This window comes from Oncorhynchus tshawytscha, linkage group LG13 (assembly GCF_018296145.1).
Source record: "Oncorhynchus tshawytscha isolate Ot180627B linkage group LG13, Otsh_v2.0, whole genome shotgun sequence".
NCBI lineage: Eukaryota > Metazoa > Chordata > Actinopteri > Salmoniformes > Salmonidae > Oncorhynchus > Oncorhynchus tshawytscha.
The window spans coordinates 18876733-18898350 of NC_056441.1; the positions used below are offsets into that span (position 1 = coordinate 18876733).

A 21618-nucleotide genomic window follows, 5' to 3' on the forward strand; every position below is an offset into this window, starting at 1 on the left:
CTGTGTGTCTCTCTCTCTTTCTATATGTGTGTCTCTCTCTTTCTGTGTGTGTGTCTCTCTCTTTCTATATGTGTGTCTCTCTCTCTTTCTGTGTGTCTCTCTCTCTTTCTATATGTGTGTCTCTCTCTCTTTCTATATGTGTGTCTCTCTCTCTTTCTGTGTGTCTCTCTCTTTCTATGTGTGTGTGTCTCTCTCTTTCTGTGTGTGTGTCTCTCTCTTTCTGTGTGTGTGTCTCTCTCTTTCTGTGTGTGTGTCTCTCTCTCTCTGTGTGTGTCTCTCTCTCTTTTCTGTGTGTGTGTGTGTTTCTTTCTGTGTGTGTGTGTCTCTCTCTCTCTTTCTGTGTGTCTCTCTCTCTCTTTCTATATGTGTGTCTCTCTCTCTCTCTTTCTCTGTGTGTGTGTCTCTCTCTTTCTGTGTGTCTCTCTCTCTTTCTGTGTGTCTCTCTCTTTCTGTGTGTGTGTGTGTCTCTCTCTTTCTGTGTGTGTGTCTCTCTCTCTCTCTTTCTGTGTGTGTCTCTCTCTCTTTCTGTGTGTGTCTCTCTCTCTTTCTATATGTGTGTCCCTCTCTTTCTGTGTGTCTCTCTCTCTTTCTATATGTGTGTGTCTCTCTCTTTCTGTGTGTCTCTCTCTCTTTCTGTGTGTCTCTCTCTCTCTTTCTGTGTGTCTCTCTCTCTTTCTCTATGTGTGTGTCTCTCTCTTTCTGTGTGTCTCTCTCTCTTTCTATGTGTGTGTGTCTCTCTCTTTCTGTGTGTCTCTCTCTCTTTCTATATGTGTGTGTCTCTCTTTCTGTGTGTCTCTCTCTCTTTCTATATGTGTGTCTCTCTCTTTCTATATGTGTGTGTCTCTCTCTCTTTCTATGTGTGTGTCTCTCTCTCTTTCTATATGTGTGTCTCTCTCTTTCTGTGTGTCTCTCTCTCTTTCTATGTGTGTGTCTCTCTCTTTCTGTGTGTCTCTCTCTCTTTCTATGTGTGTGTGTCTCTCTCTCTTTCTGTGTGTCTCTCTCTCTCTTTCTATGTGTGTGTGTCTCTCTCTTTCTATATGTGTGTCTCTCTCTCTCTTTCTGTGTGTGTGTGTCTCTCTCTCTCTTTCTGTGTGTGTGTGTGTCTCTCTCTCTCTTTCTGTGTGTCTCTCTCTCTTTCTTTGTGTGTGTGTCTCTCTCTTTCTGTGTGTGTGTTTCTTTCTATATGTGTGTCTCTCTCTCTCTTTCTATATGTGTATGTCTCTCTCTTTCTATGTGTGTGTGTCTCTCTCTTTCTGTCTGTCTCTCTCTCTCTTTCTGTGTGTCTCTCTCTCTCTTTCTATATGTGTGTGTCTCTCTCTTTCTGTGTGTGTGTCTCTCTCTTTCTGTGTGTCTCTCTCTCTCTTTCTGTGGGTCTCTCTCTCTTTCTATATGTGTGTGTCTCTCTCTTTCTATGTGTGTGTGTCTCTCTCTTTCTGTGTGTCTCTCTCTCTCTTTCTGTGTGTCTCTCTCTCTTTCTATATGTGTGTGTCTCTCTCTTTCTATGTGTGTGTGTCTCTCTCTTTCTATGTGTCTCTCTCTCTCTTTCTGTGTGTCTCTCTCTCTCTGTGTGTGTGTGTCTCTCTCTCTTTCTGTGTGTGTGTCTCTCTCTCTCTTTCTGTGTGTCTCTCTCTCTCTTTCTGTGTGTCTCTCTCTCTCTTTCTATATGTGTGTCCCTCTCTTTCTGTGTGTCTCTCTCTCTTTCTATATGTGTGTGTCTCTCTCTTTCTGTGTGTCTCTCTCTCTTTCTGTGTGTCTCTCTCTCTCTTTCTGTGTGTCTCTCTCTCTTTCTATATGTGTGTGTCTCTCTCTTTCTGTGTGTGTCTCTCTCTTTCTATATGTGTGTGTCTCTCTCTCTCTTTCTGTGTGTGTGTGTCTCTCTCTCTTTCTATGTGTGTGTCTCTCTCTTTCTGTGTGTGTGTGTGTGTCTCTCTCTCTCTTTCTGTGTGTCTCTCTCTTTCTATATGTGTGTGTCTCTCTCTTTCTATATGTGTGTGTCTCTCTCTCTCTTTCTGTGTGTGTGTGTGTCTCTCTCTCTCTTTCTGTGTGTCTCTCTCTCTCTTTCTGTGTGTGTGTGTGTCTCTCTCTCTTTCTGTGTGTCTCTCTCTCTTTCTGTGTGTGTGTGTCTCTCTCTCTTTCTGTGTGTCTCTCTCTTTCTGTGTGTCTCTCTCTTTCTATATGTGTGTCTCTCTCTTTCTATATGTGTGTGTCTCTCTCTTTCTATATGTGTGTCTCTCTCTTTCTATATGTGTCTCTCTCTCTCTTTCTGTGTGTCTCTCTCTCTCTTTCTGTGTGTGTGTGTCTCTCTCTCTCTTTCTGTGTGTCTCTCTCTCTTTCTGTGTGTGTGTGTGTCTCTCTCTCTCTTTCTGTGTGTCTCTCTCTTTCTGTGTGTCTCTCTCTTTCTATATGTGTGTCTCTCTCTTTCTATATGTGTGTCTCTCTCTTTCTATATGTGTGTCTCTCTCTTTCTATATGTGTGTCTCTCTCTTTCTATATGTGTGTCTCTCTCTTTCTGTGTGTCTCTCTCTTTCTATGTGTGTGTCTCTCTCTTTCTATGTGTGTCTCTCTCTCTCTCTTTCTGTGTGTCTCTCTCTTTCTATGTGTGTGTGTCTCTCTCTTTCTATATGTGTGTCTCTCTCTCTCTTTCTGTGTGTCTCTCTCTTTCTATATGTGTGTCTCTCTCTTTCTATATGTGTGTCTCTCTCTTTCTATATGTGTGTCTCTCTCTTTCTGTGTGTCTCTCTCTTTCTCTCTCTCTTTCTATATGTGTGTCTCTCTCTTTCTATGTGTGTGTCTCTCTCTTTCTGTGTGTCTCTCTCTCTTTCTATATGTGTGTCTCTCTCTTTCTGTGTGTGTCTCTCTCTTTCTATATGTGTGTCTCTCTCTTTCTGTGTGTCTCTCTCTCTTTCTATATGTGTGTCTCTCTCTTTCTATATGTGTGTCTCTCTCTTTCTATATGTGTGTCTCTCTCTTTCTATATGTGTGTCTCTCTCTTTCTATATGTGTGTCTCTCTCTTTCTATATGTGTGTCTCTCTCTTTCTATATGTGTGTCTCTCTCTTTCTATATGTGTCTCTCTCTCTTTCTCTCTCTCTTTCTATATGTGTGTCTCTCTCTTTCTATATGTGTGTCTCTCTCTTTCTATATGTGTGTCTCTCTCTTTCTCTGTGTGTGTCTCTCTCTTTCTATATGTGTGTCTCTCTCTATATGTGTGTCTCTCTCTCTATATGTGTGTCTCTCTCTCTCTCTGTGTGTGTCTCTCTCTTTCTATATGTGTGTCTCTCTCTCTATATGTGTGTCTCTCTCTTTCTATATGTGTGTCTCTCTCTTTCTATATGTGTGTCTCTCTCTCTATATGTGTGTCTCTCTTCTGTGTGTCTCTCTCTTTGTGTGTCTCTCTCTCTCTATGTGTGTCTCTCTCTTTCTATATGTGTGTCTCTCTCTCTATATGTGTGTCTCTCTCTTTCTATATGTGTGTCTCTCTCTTTCTATATGTGTGTCTCTCTCTCTATATGTGTGTCTCTCTCTTTCTATATGTGTGTCTCTCTTTCTATATGTGTGTCTCTCTCTCTTTCTGTGTGTGTCTCTCTCTTTCTATATGTGTGTCTCTCTCTTTCTATATGTGTGTCTCTCTCTCTATATGTGTGTCTCTCTCTTTCTATATGTGTGTCTCTCTCTTTCTATATGTGTGTCTCTCTCTTTCTATATGTGTGTCTCTCTCTTTCTATATGTGTGTCTCTCTCTTTCTATATGTGTGTCTATGTGTGTGTCTCTCTCTTTCTATATGTGTGTGTCTCTCTCTTTCTATATGTGTGTCTCTCTCTTTCTATATGTGTGTCTCTCTCTTTCTATATGTGTGTCTCTCTCTTTCTATGTGTGTCTCTCTCTTTCTATATGTGTGTCTCTCTCTTTCTATATGTGTGTCTCTCTCTTTCTATATGTGTGTCTCTCTCTTTCTATATGTGTGTCTCTCTCTTTCTATATGTGTGTCTCTCTCTCTATATGTGTGTCTCTCTCTTTCTATATGTGTGTCTCTCTCTTTCTATATGTGTGTCTCTCTCTTTCTATATGTGTGTCTCTCTCTTTCTGTGTGTGTGTCTCTCTCTTTCTATATGTGTGTCTCTCTCTTTCTATATGTGTGTCTCTCTCTCTATATGTGTGTCTCTCTCTTTCTATATGTGTGTCTCTCTCTTTCTATATGTGTGTCTCTCTCTCTTTCTATATGTGTGTCTCTCTCTTTCTATATGTGTGTCTCTCTCTTTCTATATGTGTGTCTCTCTCTTTCTATATGTGTCTCTCTCTCTCTTTCTATATGTGTGTCTCTCTCTTTCTATATGTGTGTCTCTCTCTCTATATGTGTGTCTCTCTCTTTCTATATGTGTGTCTCTCTCTTTCTATATGTGTGTCTCTCTTTCTATATGTGTGTCTCTCTCTTTCTATATGTGTGTCTCTCTCTTTCTGTGTGTGTCTCTCTCTTTCTATATGTGTGTCTCTCTCTTTCTGTGTGTGTGTCTCTCTCTTTCTATATGTGTGTCTCTCTCTTTCTATATGTGTGTCTCTCTCTTTCTATGTGTGTGTCTCTCTCTTTCTATATGTGTGTCTCTCTCTTTCTATATGTGTGTCTCTCTCTTTCTATATGTGTGTCTCTCTCTTTCTATATGTGTGTCTCTCTCTTTCTATATGTGTGTGTCTCTCTCTTTCTATATGTGTGTCTCTCTCTTTCTATATGTGTGTCTCTCTCTCTCTTTCTGTGTGTCTCTCTCTTTCTATGTGTGTGTGTCTCTCTCTTTCTATATGTGTGTCTCTCTCTTTCTATATGTGTGTCTCTCTCTTTCTGTGTGTGTGTCTCTCTCTCTTTCTATGTGTGTCTCTCTCTTTCTATATGTGTGTCTCTCTCTCTTTCTATATGTGTGTCTCTCTCTCTATATGTGTGTCTCTCTCTTTCTATATGTGTGTCTCTCTCTTTCTATATGTGTGTCTCTCTCTCTATATGTGTGTCTCTCTCTCTATATGTGTGTCTCTCTCTTTCTATATGTGTGTCTCTCTCTTTCTATATGTGTGTCTCTCTCTTTCTATATGTGTGTCTCTCTCTTTCTATATGTGTGTCTCTCTCTCTATATGTGTGTCTCTCTCTTTCTATATGTGTGTCTCTCTCTTTCTATATGTGTGTCTCTCTCTCTCTATATGTGTGTCTCTCTCTTTCTATATGTGTGTCTCTCTCTTTCTATGTGTGTGTCTCTCTCTTCTATGTGTGTGTCTCTCTTTCTATATGTGTGTCTCTCTTTCTATATGTGTGTCTCTCTCTCTCTATATGTGTGTCTCTCTCTTTCTATATGTGTGTCTCTCTCTTTCTATGTGTGTCTCTCTCTTTCTTGTGTGTCTCTCTCTCTTTCTGTGTGTGTGTCTCTCTCTTTCTTATGTGTGTCTCTCTCTCTTTCTGTGTGTGTCTCTCTCTCTCTCTGTGTGTCTCTCTCTCTGTGTGTGTGTCTCTCTCTTTCTATATGTGTGTCTCTCTCTTTCTATATGTGTGTCTCTCTCTTTCTATATGTGTGTCTCTCTCTTTCTCTATGTGTGTCTCTCTCTTTCTATCTGTGTGTGTCTCTCTCTTTCTATGTGTGTGTGTCTCTCTTTCTATATGTGTGTCTCTCTCTTTCTGTGTGTGTCTCTCTTCTATCTGTGTGTCTCTCTCTTTCTATATGTGTGTCCCTCTCTCTCTTTCTGTGTGTCTCTCTCTTTCTATATGTGTGTCTCTCTCTTTCTATATGTGTGTCTCTCTCTTTCTATATGTGTGTCTCTCTCTCTTTCTGTGTGTCTCTCTCTTTCTGTGTGTCTCTCTCTCTTTCTATATGTGTGTCTCTCTCTTTCTATGTGTGTGTGTCTCTCTCTTTCTGTGTGTGTCTCTCTCTTTCTATATGTGTGTCTCTCTCTTTCTGTGTGTGTCTCTCTCTTTCTATATGTGTGTCTCTCTCTCTTTCTATGTGTGTGTCTCTCTCTTTCTATATGTGTGTCTCTCTCTTTCTATATGTGTGTCTCTCTCTTTCTATATGTGTGTCTCTCTCTTTCTATATGTGTGTCTCTCTCTTTCTATATGTGTGTCTCTCTCTTTCTATATGTGTGTCTCTCTCTTTCTATATGTGTGTCTCTCTCTTTCTATATGTGTCTCTCTCTTTCTATATGTGTGTCTCTCTCTTTCTATATGTGTGTCTCTCTCTTTCTATATGTGTGTCTCTCTCTTTCTATATGTGTGTGTCTCTCTTTCTATATGTGTGTCTCTCTCTTTCTATATGTGTGTCTCTCTCTTTCTATATGTGTGTCCTCTCTCTTTCTATATGTGTGTCTCTCTCTTTCTATATGTGTGTCTCTCTCTTTCTATATGTGTGTCTCTCTTCTATGTGTGTGTCTATATGTGTGTCTCTCTTTCTATATGTGTGTGTCTCTCTCTTTCTATATGTGTGTCTCTCTCTTTCTATATGTGTGTGTCTCTCTTTCTATATGTGTGTCTCTCTCTTTCTATATGTGTGTCTCTCTCTTTCTATATGTGTGTCTCTCTCTTTCTATATGTGTGTCTCTCTCTTTCTATATGTGTGTCTCTCTCTTTCTATATGTGTGTCTCTCTCTTTCTATATGTGTGTCTCTCTCTCTATATGTGTGTCTCTCTCTTTCTATATGTGTGTCTCTCTCTTTCTATATGTGTGTCTCTCTCTTTCTATATGTGTGTCTCTCTCTTTCTATATGTGTGTCTCTCTCTTTCTATATGTGTGTCTCTCTCTTTCTATATGTGTGTCTCTCTCTCTATATGTGTGTGTCTCTCTTTCTATATGTGTGTCTCTCTCTTTCTATATGTGTGTCTCTCTCTTTCTATATGTGTGTCTCTCTCTTTCTATATGTGTGTCTCTCTTTCTATATGTGTGTCTCTCTCTTTCTATATGTGTGTCTCTCTCTCTTTCTATATGTGTGTCTCTCTCTCTCTATATGTGTGTCTCTCTCTCTTTCTATATGTGTGTCTCTCTCTTTCTATATGTGTGTCTCTCTCTTTCTATATGTGTGTCTCTCTCTTTCTATATGTGTGTCTCTCTCTTTCTATATGTGTGTCTCTCTCTCTATATGTGTGTCTCTCTCTTTCTATATGTGTGTCTCTCTCTTTCTATATGTGTGTCTCTCTCTATATGTGTGTGTCTCTCTTTCTATATGTGTGTCTCTCTCTTTCTATATGTGTGTCTCTCTCTCTATATGTGTGTCTCTCTCTCTATATGTGTGTCTCTCTCTCTATATGTGTGTCTCTCTCTTTCTATATGTGTGTCTCTCTCTCTATATGTGTGTCTCTCTCTTTCTATATGTGTGTCTCTCTCTTTCTATATGTGTGTCTCTCTCTCTATATGTGTGTCTCTCTCTTTCTATATGTGTGTCTCTCTTTCTATATGTGTGTCTCTCTCTTTCTATATGTGTGTCTCTCTCTTCTCTATGTGTGTGTCTCTCTTTCTATATGTGTGTCTCTCTCTTTCTATATGTGTGTCTCTCTCTTTCTATATGTGTGTCTCTCTCTTTCTATATGTGTGTCTCTCTCTTTCTATATGTGTGTCTCTCTCTTTCTATATGTGTGTCTCTTTCTATATGTGTGTGTCTCTTCTTTCTATATGTGTCTCTCTCTTTCTATATGTGTGTCTCTCTCTCATATGTGTGTCTCTTTCTATGTGTGTGTCTCTCTCTTTCTATATGTGTGTCTCTCTCTTTCTATATGTGTGTCTCTCTCTTTCTATATGTGTGTGTGTCTCTCTCTTTCTATATGTGTGTCTCTCTCTTTCTATATGTGTGTCTCTCTTTCTATATGTGTGTGTCTCTCTCTTCTATATGTGTGTGTCTCTCTTTCTATATGTGTGTCTCTCTCTTTCTATATGTGTGTCTCTCTCTTTCTATATGTGTGTGTCTCTCTTTCTATATGTGTGTCTCTCTCTCTATATGTGTGTCTCTCTCTTTCTCTCTTTCTATATGTGTGTCTCTCTCTTTCTATATGTGTGTCTTTCTCTCTCTCTTTCTATATGTGTGTCTCTCTCTCTATATGTGTGTCTCTCTCTCTCTATATGTGTGTCTCTCTCTTTCTATATGTGTGTCTCTCTCTCTTTCTATATGTGTGTCTCTCTCTTTCTATATGTGTGTCTCTCTCTTTCTATATGTGTGTCTCTCTCTTTCTATATGTGTGTCTCTCTCTCTATATGTGTGTCTCTCTCTTTCTATATGTGTGTCTCTCTCTCTCTATATGTGTGTCTCTCTCTCTATATGTGTGTCTCTCTCTTTCTATATGTGTGTCTCTCTCTCTCTATATGTGTGTCTCTCTCTTTCTATATGTGTGTCTCTCTCTCTATATGTGTGTCTCTCTCTCTATATGTGTGTCTCTCTCTTTCTATATGTGTGTCTCTCTCTTTCTATATGTGTGTCTCTCTCTTTCTATATGTGTCTCTCTCTTTCTATATGTGTGTCTCTCTCTTTCTATATGTGTGTCTCTCTCTTTCTATATGTGTGTCTCTCTCTTTCTATATGTGTGTCTCTCTTTCTATATGTGTGTCTCTCTCTTTCTATATGTGTGTCTCTCTCTTTCTATATGTGTGTCTCTCTCTTTCTATATGTGTGTCTCTTCTTTCTATATGTGTGTCTCTCTCTTTCTATATGTGTGTCTCTCTCTCTCTATATGTGTGTCTCTCTTTCTATATGTGTGTCTCTCTCTTTCTATATGTGTGTCTCTCTCTTTCTATATGTGTGTCTCTCTCTCTTTCTCTCTTTCTATATGTGTGTCTTTCTATATGTGTGTCTCTCTCTCTATATGTGTGTCTCTCTCTTTCTATATGTGTGTCTCTCTCTTTCTATATGTGTGTCTCTCTCTTTCTGTATGTGTGTCTCTCTCTTTCTGTGTGTGTGTCTCTCTCTCTTTCTGTGTGTCTCTCTCTCTTTCTATATGTGTGTCTCTCTCTTTATGTGTGTCTCTCTCTCTTTCTATATGTGTGTCTCTCTCTTTCTATATGTGTGTCTCTCTCTTTCTATATGTGTGTCTCTCTCTTTCTATATGTGTGTCTCTCTCTCTTTCTATATGTGTGTCTCTCTCTTTCTATATGTGTGTCTCTCTCTTTCTATATGTGTGTCTCTCTCTCTTTCTATATGTGTGTCTCTCTCTCTTTCTATATGTGTGTCTCTCTCTTTCTATATGTGTGTCTCTCTCTTTCTATATGTGTGTCTCTCTCTTTCTATATGTGTGTCTCTCTCTTTCTATATGTGTGTCTCTCTCTTTCTATATGTGTGTCTCTCTCTTTCTATATGTGTGTCTCTCTCTCTTTCTATATGTGTGTCTCTCTCTTTCTATATGTGTGTCTCTCTCTTTCTATATGTGTGTCTCTCTCTTTCTATATGTGTGTCTCTCTCTTTCTATATGTGTGTCTCTCTCTCTTTCTATATGTGTGTCTCTCTCTTTCTATATGTGTGTCTCTCTCTTTCTATATGTGTGTCTCTCTCTTTCTATATGTGTGTCTCTCTCTTTCTATATGTGTGTCTCTCTCTTTCTATATGTGTGTCTCTCTCTTTCTATATGTGTGTCTCTCTCTTTCTATATGTGTGTCTCTCTCTCTTTCTATATGTGTGTCTCTCTCTTTCTATATGTGTGTCTCTCTCTTTCTATATGTGTGTGTGTCTCTCTCTTTCTATATGTGTGTCTCTCTCTCTATATGTGTGTCTCTCTCTTTCTATATGTGTGTCTCTCTCTTTCTATATGTGTGTCTCTCTCTTTCTATATGTGTGTCTCTCTCTTTCTATATGTGTGTCTCTCTCTCTCTCTCTCTTTCTATATGTGTGTCTCTCTCTTTCTATATGTGTGTCTCTCTCTTTCTATATGTGTGTCTCTCTCTTTCTATGTGTGTGTCTCTCTCTTTCTATATGTGTGTCTCTCTCTCTATATGTGTGTCTCTCTCTCTATATGTGTGTCTCTCTCTTTCTATATGTGTGTCTCTCTCTCTCTATGTGTGTCTCTCTCTCTATATGTGTGTCTCTCTCTTTCTATATGTGTGTCTCTCTCTTTCTATATGTGTGTCTCTCTCTTTCTATATGTGTGTCTCTCTCTTTCTATATGTGTGTCTCTCTCTCTCTATATGTGTGTCTCTCTCTCTATATGTGTGTGTCTCTCTCTTTCTATATGTGTGTCTCTCTCTCTCTATATGTGTGTCTCTCTCTCTTTCTATATGTGTGTCTCTCTCTTTCTATATGTGTGTCCCTCTCTTTCTATATGTGTGTCTCTCTCTTTCTGTGTGTGTCTCTCTCTTTCTATATGTGTGTCCTCTCTTTCTATATGTGTGTCTCTCTCTTTCTGTGTGTGTCTCTCTTTCTCTATGTGTGTCTCTCTCTTTCTATATGTGTGTCTCTCTCTTTCTGTGTGTCTCTCTCTCTTTCTATATGTGTGTCTCTCTCTTTCTGTGTGTGTGTCTCTCTCTTTCTATATGTGTGTCTCTCTCTCTTTCTGTGTGTCTCTCTCTCTTTCTATATGTGTGTCTCTCTCTTTCTATATGTGTGTCTCTCTCTCTATATGTGTGTCTCTCTCTTTCTATATGTGTGTCTCTCTCTCTATATGTGTGTCTCTCTCTTTCTGTGTGTGTCTCTCTTTCTATATGTGTGTGTCTCTCTTTCTATATGTGTGTGTGTCTCTCTCTTTCTATATGTGTGTGTGTCTCTCTCTTTCTATATGTGTGTCCCTCTCTCTTTCTGTGTGTGTCTCTCTCTTTCTATATGTGTGTCTCTCTCTTTCTATATGTGTGTCCCTCTCTCTTTCTGTGTGTGTCTCTCTCTTTCTATATGTGTGTCTCTCTCTTTCTATATGTGTGTCCCTCTCTCTTTCTGTGTGTCTCTCTCTTTCTGTGTGTGTCTCTCTCTTTCTATATGTGTGTCTCTCTCTTTCTATATGTGTGTCCCTCTCTCTTTCTGTGTGTCTCTCTCTTTCTGTGTGTCTCTCTCTTTCTATGTGTGTGTCTCTCTCTTTCTGTGTGTCTCTCTCTTTCTTTCTGTGTGTGTGTCTCTCTCTTTCTGTGTGTGTGTTTCTCCCTCTTTCTCTGTGTGTGTGTCTCTCTCTTTCTCTGTGTGTGTGTCTCTCTCTTTCTGTGTGTCTCTCTCTTTCTATATGTGTGTCTCTCTCTTTCTATATGTGTGTCTCTCTCTTTCTATATGTGTGTCCCTCTCTCTTTCTGTGTGTGTCTCTCTCTTTCTATATGTGTTTCTCCCTCTTTCTCTGTGTGTGTGTCTCTCTCTTTCTCTGTGTGTGTGTCTCTCTCTTTCTGTGTGTCTCTCTCTTTCTATATGTGTGTCTCTCTCTTTCTATATGTGTGTCTCTCTCTTTCTATATGTGTGTCTCTTTCTGTGTGTCTTTCTGTGTGTGTCTCTTTCTCTCTCTCTTTCTGTGTGTGTCTCTCTCTTTCTGTGTGTGTCTCTCTCTTTCTGTGTGTGTCTCTCTCTTTCTATGTGTGTCTCTCTCTTTCTATGTGTGTGTGTGTCTCTCTCTTTCTGTGTGTGTGTGTCTCTCTCTTTCTATATGTGTGTCTCTCTCTCTTTCTATATGTGTGTCTCTCTCTTTCTATATGTGTGTCCTCTCTCTTTCTGTGTGTGTGTCTCTCTCTCTTTCTATATGTGTGTGTCTCTCTCTTTCTATGTGTGTGTCTCTCTTTCTGTGTGTGTCTCTCTCTTTCTATATGTGTGTCTCTCTCTTTCTATGTGTGTGTTTCTCCCTCTTTCTCTTTCTGTGTGTCTCTCTCTTTCTGTGTGTGTGTCTCTCTCTTTCTGTGTGTGTGTCTCTCTCTTTCTATGTGTGTGTCTCTCTTTCTATGTGTGTGTCTCTCTCTTTCTATGTGTGTGTGTCTCTCTCTTTCTATATGTGTGTGTCTCTCTCTTTCTATGTGTGTGTGTCTCTCTCTTTCTGTGTGTGTGTTTCTCCCTCTTTCTCTGTGTGTGTGTGTGTCTCTCTCTCTTTCTATGTGTGTGTGTCTCTCTCTTTCTATGTGTGTGTGTCTCTCTCTTTCTATGTGTGTGTGTCTCTCTCTTTCTATGTGTGTGTCTCTCTCTTTCTATGTGTGTGTCTCTCTCTTTCTATGTGTGTGTGTCTCTCTCTCTTTCTATATGTGTGTGTCTCTCTCTTTCTATGTGTGTGTGTCTCTCTCTTTCTATATGTGTGTGTCTCTCTCTTTCTATGTGTGTGTCTCTCTCTTTCTATGTGTGTGTGTCTCTCTCTCTTTCTATATGTGTGTGTCTCTCTCTTTCTATGTGTGTGTTCTCTCTCTTTCTATATGTGTGTCTCTCTCTCTTTCTGTGTCTCTCTCTCTTTCTGTGTGTCTCTCTCTTTCTGTGTGTCTCTCTCTTTCTGTGTGTGTGTCTCTCTCTTTCCGTGTGTTTGTGTGTGTGTGTGTGTGTTTGTCAATTAAATCAGGGGACGCACATGGAGAATGACATGAATAACATGATGAATTGTTTACAGTGAAAGCCGGGGGACTACATTATTCAACAATGATTCAAATACTACACTATGTGTGTGAAGGTGTATATCTCTCTGTGTGTGTGTGTGTGTGTGTGTGTGTGTGTGTGTGTGTGTGTGTGTGTGTGTGTGTGTGTGTGACCATTTGTGATCTAATGTAGCTGTGTGAGACTGAAAGGATGCATGTAGAACTGTCCCTTGTTGCTATGTGAACATGTTTCTAGTGAATTACATTGACCTACACATTAATAATTCACTGCCTTCCATTAACATCACATATGGAGAGATCATGTAGCACTGATGAGTAAGGAATATGGTGTGTGTGTGCGTATGTGGCAGTGTGTTTGTGTGTGTGTGTGCGCATGTTCATACATACTTGAGCGTGTGAGCTGCTGTTCAAATCATGAATGCATATTCGGTGCTCGCAGGCAGTGGAAATAGGTTGGTGTGTGTGTGTGTGTGTTTTTTGGTACCTGTCGGAACCACTCCCGGTCGGTGTGTATACATCCACACTGTGAATTAGAGAGGTAAATAGATTAATAAACCATATAAAGCGTGGAGTCTCTCCCTCCATCCCCGACGCATCACAGGAAACAGTCAATGGAAACACTGCGCCGCGCCAGTCGCCCCTAACATCCCCCATGGTCACCATCCACATTGATTAGCGTTCCTTCTCATCCACCCGCTTCACGCCTGCCCGCCCGCCTTACCCAAATCCACCGCAACCCCCTGAAGCCACGGCGGGAAGGAAATCACATCTGAGAGAAGGGCTGGAAAAAATGAAATAAAAAATGAAATAATGAAATAATTAACAAAACGCAACACAACAACCAATCTCTCATCAAAGGATCAGCTGAGGGGATTCATATTGGCGCTGGATGGAAAATAAGCCACTTAGAAATACAAATCACATTCTAACATTTGCATAAGAACAAGATTAGCATATGCACTGACAGGGAAGGGAAATGTTGTTGCTTTTTCCTCTGTATTCTCTCTCCAGAAGAGCATCAGCAAAAACTCGCATCGTGTGTGCCACACACACACACACACACACACACACGGAAACATGCCAAACACAGCACACACATCCCATGAACTGCAGAATATAATTAGTGTACAGACAGTCAAGGCCATGTTCCACAGTGGGGGAACTAGCTATAGTAGGGTGAATATGTGTACCGGCTGTGCAGTCTCATGCAGTCTCAGTGAAGTTTACAGCTGTGATCATACAGTGGTTATGAAATGTTTGTGTTGGGTACTGTACAGTACCTGTGGTCTTTGCAGCGTGTGCGAGTGTGTGTGTGTGCACGTGTGTGCACGTGTGTGCGCACACACAAGTTTGTGTGTTCATGTCATGCCTACCTGAGCTCAGTGCTGGGTCACCGGGGCAGGTGGCGGTATTGTTACACATACGTGTCTCTCTCAGGGCGCCACTACACAGGGTGCCGTAGGGAGAGGACACACACGAGCGCGTCCTCACCTGCCAACCCTGACCGCATGTTAACGAACACACACTCCACTGAGACCACTCCTCCGCCGCAGGGTCACCTGGAGAGAGAGAGAGAGAGAGAGAGAGAGAGAAAGAGATGGGGATTATTAAAGATGGAAGAGTTGAAAGATGAAGAGGTGAGAGTGAGACAAGGAGTGGAATAAAGACAGGAGGGGAAGAGAAGAAGTGAGAAGTGTCTTTTCATGTCTATAAATCTTACTTCAATGATGTGACTTGAGAAGGGAGAGGTAGAGAAAGAAAGGGTTGAATAAAGGAGCTAAAGGTATATTTGGTCTACTCGATCCCTATCACTTCCACAGTAATATTCATCATCTTTATAGGCATGGAACCTGTGGTCTGGTATTCATGAGCCTTTAGGTAATATTCATGAGGATTTAGATAGTATTCATGAGCATTAATATAATATGGTTTGTGTCCCAAATGACACCATTTGGGGGTGGGGGGTTTGAAGGGGCTGCATGTCAAACGTAAGAGGCTAAATGAAAGGGACAGCAGTGAAAATGGGTACAAACTGCACTGACGAGTTCCCTTGATGGAGAAGGAGGGGGGGGGAGAGGGAGAGGAGGAGAGGGGGAGAGGGAAGCAGAGGGAGAGGGGGATAGGAGGAGAAAAGGAGAGGAAGAGGAGGAGAGGAGGAGATGGGTAGAGGGAAGAGGAGGGAGAGGGGGAGAGGGGGAGAGGAGGAGAGGGGGTAAAATAAGAGAAAAGGGAGGGGTGATATGGGAAAAATGTATGTATTCATGATCCTTGGCCCCTCTTTCTTCTCCTGCTTTTATCTTTTATAAGATGACTCGCTATGCCCATCGCACACAAAAACACTCTCAACCCTCTCTCATCCCAAACCTCTCACTCTCCTCTCTCACTCTCACCCAAACCTCTCTCTCTCCTCTCTCACTCTCACCCCAAACTTCTCTCACTCTCCTCTCTCCTCTCTCACTCTCACCCCAAACCTATCTCACTCTCCTCTCTCCTCTCTCACTATCACCCCAAACCTCTCTCACTCTCCTCTCTCCTCTCTCACACTCACCCCAAACCTATCTCACTCTCCTCTCTCCTCTCTCACTCTCACCCCAAACCTCTCTCACTCTCATCTCTCCTCTCGCACTCTTACTCCTAAATCCCTCTCTCTCCTGCTCTCCTTCCACTGAGGAAGGTGCACAAGGACACCAGCAGTAGGGAATTTCACAAGCATCACCACAGGAGCAATTATGCATTTTTGGGGACTGGAATTCTGCCTCTCTCTCATTCATACTCCTCTCTCTCTCTCTCTCTCTCTCTCTCTCTCTCTCTCTCTCTCTCTCTCTCTCTCTCTCTCTCTCTCTCTCTCTCTCTCTCTCTCTCTCTCTCCCCTCTCTCTCTCTCTCGCTCTCTCTCTCCCTCTCTCCTCTCTCTCTCTCTCTCCCCTCTCTCTCTCTCTCTCTATCCTCTTTCTCCCATTCATACTCCTCTCTCTCCTCTCTCTCTCTCTCCCTCCCTCTCTCTCTCTCTCTCTCTCTCTCTCTCTCTCTCTCTCTCTAATTCATACTCCTCTTCCTCCACTTTATTCTCCTGTTTACATAAATCAAGTCCTTGGAGGGTGGCGTCATCAAACAGCGCACGGTTAAATCAAATTAATTGCACGTCCGTTAATCGCATTACATCTTAATTTACATGTGGTGAGTCAGGACTTAAGCTCATCACAGGAGCCCCAGGGGGAGGGGGGGGAGAGGAGGAGAGGAGGAGACAGGGATGAGAACAGGAGAGTCAGTGCCAAGGGTTTTCCCCAGTGGGGTATCCTTATGGCAGAGGTGGGGGCCAAGGGGGCTGTGTGTGTGTGTGTGTGTGTGTGTGTGTGTGTGTGTGTGTGTGTGTGTGTGTGTGTGTGTGTGTGTGTGTGTGTGTGTGTGTGTGTGTGTGTGTGTGTGTGTGTGTGTTATTTCTGTAAAATATATATATATTCTTGTACCATATTTTATACAATTATATAACAGATTACTCCTAACTTCTTTCTGCATTACATCACCTGTACATCCAGCCCAGGCTCACACACTAGTTGTCTATCACACGCATACACTTACACACTCTCAATCTCTCTCTCTCTCTCTCTCTCTCTCTCTCTCTCTTACACACACACACACACACACACACACACATTCACACACATCACGACTCACCTGTCTGTGCCTGAAACACACCTGGCTGGTCTGCTGATCTGGGTCTCTGTGTCTTCACCTTCAGGTCATCATCATCTGAGTCTGAGTAGGGATCTGGATAGAGAGAGAGAACATATACATATAAGTAACTGTGGTATGGAACACTGTTATGTCATAGCATTGTACAAGTGATGGACGGTGCATCTATATTGCATTTGCTATTCTTCCTTTCCTTCAGGAAACCGCTATTTGAAGTTGTGTCGACCATTTGTGAGAAAAAATTTATAGATAAACAAAGCTAGGAATAATGGACACATGAACATCTAATGTAGCTCATTAAGTAATAGGCTACATTAGTAACAAAGAACAAAAACTCAGACAAGAAAACACTGAAGTTCTCTCTGAATTGCCACACGCACACACACACACAAACAGACAGACAGACAGACAGACGCGTGCGCTCGCACGCACGCACGCACGCACCCACGCACCCACGCACACACACACACACACACACACACACACACACACACACACACACACACACACACACACACACACACACACACGGCCTCTCCTGAGAAAGCTGATGCTCCAGGATAACCAGCAATAGAAAAACACTACCCCAAATGACAGAAAACCATATTACATTTCTATTTCACTTATCTATTATCATCAAGGGTAGCCTAGTGGTTAGAGTGTTGGACTAGTAACCAAAAGGTTGCAAGTTCAAATCCCTGTGCTGACAAGGTACAAATCTGTTGTTCTGCCCCTGAACAGGCAGTTAACCCACTGGTCCCAGGCTGTCATTGAAAATAAGAATTTGTTCTTAACTGACTTGCCTGGTTAAATAAAGGTAAAATAAAATGACAAAATATGAAGGCATAGGTGGGATGATGTGCCTGTGAGCTTTAATCACATGATGGACATTTCCTTCCATTTCCCCCCACACAAACAGACATATTCTTGCATATTCCTATGCTTTCACTAGTCCTCAAATATTGTACATGTAAGGGAACAAACACCAGAGTGTGGTAGTCATACTATTCATTTAGAAATGTTTACTAATTGTCTTTCTTTGGTTTGGTATTGCTAACCTGTCAACTTACTTCCCACCGCCATGAGCTAGCTCCTACTACCAGATGACCACGCACCGGTGAAGTTCGCAAGCTTTCACCACGGTCCTTGCAATCAGGAATCTTTGGGATGTCCCAACTCTGACATTACCCAATTGAAGTTGATTCGTAAAATGGTTAGGTAAAGGTTAAGGTTAGGGGAGGAGTTAACCTCTACAGGATCAGTGTCCCCTCCCTGCGGGACGGTTGAGCTAACGTGCTCTAATGTGATTAGCATGTGGTTGTAAGTAACAATAACTTTTCCCAGGACATAGGCATATCTGACATGGGGAGAAAGCTTAAATTATTGTTAGTCTAAATGCACTGTCCAATTTACAATAGCATTACAGTGAAATAATACCATGTTATTGTTTGAGGAGAGTGCACAGTTATGAACTTGAAATATTTTAATATAACAATTAGGCATATTTGGGCAGACTTGATTCAACATTTTGAACAGAAATGCAATGGTTCGTTAGTCGAAGCATTTGCTAATACAAGATGATGGAACATAAAACAAACAAAAAAACTAATATTTGTTTCTTTGTATTGTCTTTTACCAGATCTAATGTGTTATATTCTCCTACATTAATTTCACCTTTCCACAAACTTTAAAGTGTTTCCTTTCAAATGGTATCAAAAATATGCATATCCTTGCTTCAGGTCCTGAGCTACAGGTAGTTAGATTTGGGTGAAATCTTTTTAAGGATTGAACCTACCAGGTTAAAGGTGTTCATGTTTAATGCCAGATAAGTGTAGGTCTTTAGGATACCCATGATCCTCAATCTGCACAACAGGAAATGCTTTAGGATACCCATGAACCTCAATCTGCACAGCAGGAAATGCTTTAGGATACCCATGATCCTCAATCTGCACAGCAGGAAATGCTTTAGGATACCCATGATCCTCAATCTGCACAGCAGGAAATGCTTTAGGATACCCATGATCCTCAATCTGCACAGCAGGAAATGCTTTAGGATACCCATGATCCTCAATCTGCACAACAGGAAATGCTTTAGGATACCCATAAACATCAATCTGCACAGCAGGAAATGCTTTAGGATACCCATGATCCTCAATCTGCACAGCAGGAAATGCTTTAAGATACCCATGAACCTCAATCTGCACAGCAGGAAATGCTTTAGGATACCCATGATCCTCAATCTGCACAGCAGGAAATGCTTTAGGATACCCATGATCCTGAATCTGCACAGCAGGAAATGCTTTAGGATACCCATGATCCTCAATCTGCACAGCAGGAAATGCTTTAAGATACCCATGATCCTCAATCTGCACAACAGGAAATGCTTTAGGATACCCATGATCCTCAATCTGCACAGCAGGAAATGCTTTAGGATACCCATGATCCTCAATCTGCACAGCAGGAAATGCTTTAGGATACCCATGATCCTCAATCTGCACAGCAGGAAATGCTTTAGGATACCCATGATCCTCAATCTGCACAGCAGGAAATGCTTTAGGATACCCATGATCCTCAATCTGCACAGCAGGAAATGCAAACCTGTAGTGTATTCAAGGATAAAAAGGGCTTGTAATTTCCACTTAAAAATGTCAGACTTTATTTGCCCTGACAAAAAAATGATCAACCCCTACAAAAATGTCCATTAATAATAATCCACACAATCATTCACATCTCTTGTTGATGCAGGATTATTTTCCTGCTGTAAAGAGCTCTGCCAGTCTTCAGGTGTGTGACTTTAATATATTGTCAGTGTCAATTATAGGGCCTTTTGCCTTTTATCCTTGAGTCAAGTAATATTGATATTGACCATTCCGGTTTATTTTATCAACGTATTTTTGGATACCATTTTTCATAATTTTTTATAATCTGTACATTTTTAAATAACCTCTGGATTGAGTTCTCATCATCACCTGCGCTGTCAATAAATACCAACTATTTTTGCACCTGAACCTCAACTGTCGCTGTTAATTGCACACTAACTAACTTGGTTGATCAATCCTCTATCTATAACAGTAGGACAACATTAATCACATTAAAGGTGCTTAACTAACATTATTATTGGGTAGACAAATCAAAGGGTGTTTGGAATCAACAACAGATCATATAAACAGGGGAAAAGTATTATATTGTATATTGGTTCTGGTTCTCACTTTACACAAACGTGTCAAAATAGTAGCTACAGTACAGAGAACAGTGCACTGACATGTAGTTGACAATTGGCACTTGGAAGTGACAGTGAGCGGATAGTTAGTTAGAGCATCCATCTCCAGATATTCAGGGGAGTTGGGTGAGCTCTAGGGAACACCCCAAGTTTGGCTGTCAAATGGGTGTGATTAGGGAGGATTTGCCCTGGGCTGCCCTGGGCTGCACACTCACTCACTCACTCACTCACTCACTCACTCACTCACTCACTCACTCACTCACTCACTCACTCACTCACTCACTCACTCACTCACTCACTCACTCACACGTACACACACACGCGTCCCCTGGGGACTGTGTTAATACGGTTATGATAGCTCAAACGCCTGTCGCCACCAACCCTCTAATTTAGGCTGTCACGGAAAAGACAAAAACAGTGTCAGGAAAATGTTGCTCTTTCTTCTCTCTCTCTTCCTCCCTGTCGCTCATCGGGGACCACGTTGGAAACAAGTGGAATCTCTTTAACGTGTTATCCCCTGGGTTGTAATTAGTGCATCTTTTCTCCCAATAAATACATTAATCAATCAAACCTCCTACAATGGTGCGTGCCTCCTATTCACAGTCTTGTTAGTAAGTACTGTTGAGCTGAGAGATATGCAGGTATGGTGGTGCTGCAGTGTGTGTTTGTGTTCATTCTCCCCTTTCATCTTCCTTTCAGACAGAGGGTCAGTGGAGCAGGACAGAGGGGTAAATCTCAGGAAAAACACACACACAATCACACGTCTCCCTGGGGATTGTGTTAATAGGGTTATGATAATTCAAACGCCAGTCGCCACCAACCCGCTAATTTCGGCTGTCACGGAAAACACAATAACAGTGTCAGGAAAACCAATGTTATTTTTCTTTTCTTTCTCTCTCTCTCTCTCTCTCTCTCTCCTCTCTCTCTCTCTCTCTCTCTCTCTCTCTCTCTCTCTCTCTCTCTCTCTCTCTCTCTCTCTCTCTCTCTCTCTCTCTCTCTCCCTCTCTCTCTCTCTCTCTCTCCCTCTCTCTCTCTCTCTCTCTCTCCCTCCCTCTCTCTCTCTCTCTCTCTCTCTCTCTCCCTCTCTCTCTCAATTCAATTCAATTCAATTCAAGGGCTTCATTGGCATGGGAAACATGTGTTAACATTGCCAAAGCAAGTGAGGTAGATAATATATAAAGTGAAATAAACAATCAAAATTAACAGTAGACATCACACATACAGAAGTTTCAAAACAATAAAGACATTAGAAATGTCATATTATATATATATATATACAGTGTTTTAACAATGTACAAATGGTAAAGGACACAAGATAAAATAAATAAGCATAGATATGGGTTGTATTTACAATGGTGCGTGTTCTTCACTGGTTGCCCTTTTCTCGTGGCAACAGGTCACAAATCTTGCTGCTTTGATGGCACACTGTGGAATTTCACCCAGTAGATATGGGAGTTTTTCAAAATTGGATTTGTTTTCGAATTCTTTGTGGATCTGTGTAATCTGAGGGAAATATGTCTCTCTAATATGGTCATACATTGGGCAGGAGGTTAGGAAGTGCAGCTCAGTTTCCACCTCATTTTGTGGGCAGTGAGCACATAGCCTGTCTTCTCTTGAGAGCCATGTCTGCCTACGGCGGCCTTTCTCAATAGCAAGGCTATGCTCGCTGAGTCTGTACATAGTCAAAGCTTTCCTTAATTTTGGGTCAGTCACAGTGGTCAGGTATTCTGCCGCTATGTACTCTCTGTGTAGGGCCAAATAGCATTCTAGTTTGCTCTGTTTTTTTGTTAATTCTTTCCAATGTGTCAAGTAATTATCTTTTTGTTTTCACATGATTTGGTTGGGTCTAATTGTGCTGCTGTCCTGGGACTCTGTAGGGTGTGTTTGTGAACAGAGCCCCAGGACCAGCTTGCTTAGGGGACTCTTCTCCAGGTTCAACTCTTTGTAGGTGATGGCTTTGTTGTGGAAGGTTTGGGAATTGCTTCCTTTTAGGTGGTTATAGAATTTAACAGCTCTTTTCTGGATTTTGATAATTAGTGGGTATCGGCCTAATTCTGCTCTGCATGCATTATTTGGTGTTCTACGTTGTACACGGAGGATATTTTTGAGGAATTCTGCGTGCAGAGTCTCAATTTGGTGTTTGTCCCATTTTGTGAAGTCTTGGTTGGTGAGCGGACCCCAGACCTCACAACCATAAAGGGCAATGGGCTCTATGACTGATTCAAGTATTTTTA

The 21618-nt window shown here is 41.3% G+C and overlaps 1 protein-coding gene across 10 annotated transcripts in view; it reads right to left on the reverse strand.

The window, feature by feature from the left end:
* The window catches only part of LOC112236880 (adhesion G protein-coupled receptor B2-like), a 507905-nt gene that overhangs the window by 243685 nt on the left and 242602 nt on the right, over nt 1-21618 (reverse strand). For all 10 annotated transcript variants that reach the window (XM_042295299.1, XM_042295295.1, XM_042295293.1 and 7 more), the window contains exons 3-4: nt 16147-16239; nt 13846-14031 (exon numbers count right to left, since the gene is read on the reverse strand). In XM_042295299.1, the coding sequence (XP_042151233.1) occupies nt 13846-14031; nt 16147-16239 (279 nt within the window). The remainder of the gene's footprint in view (nt 1-13845; nt 14032-16146; nt 16240-21618) is intronic.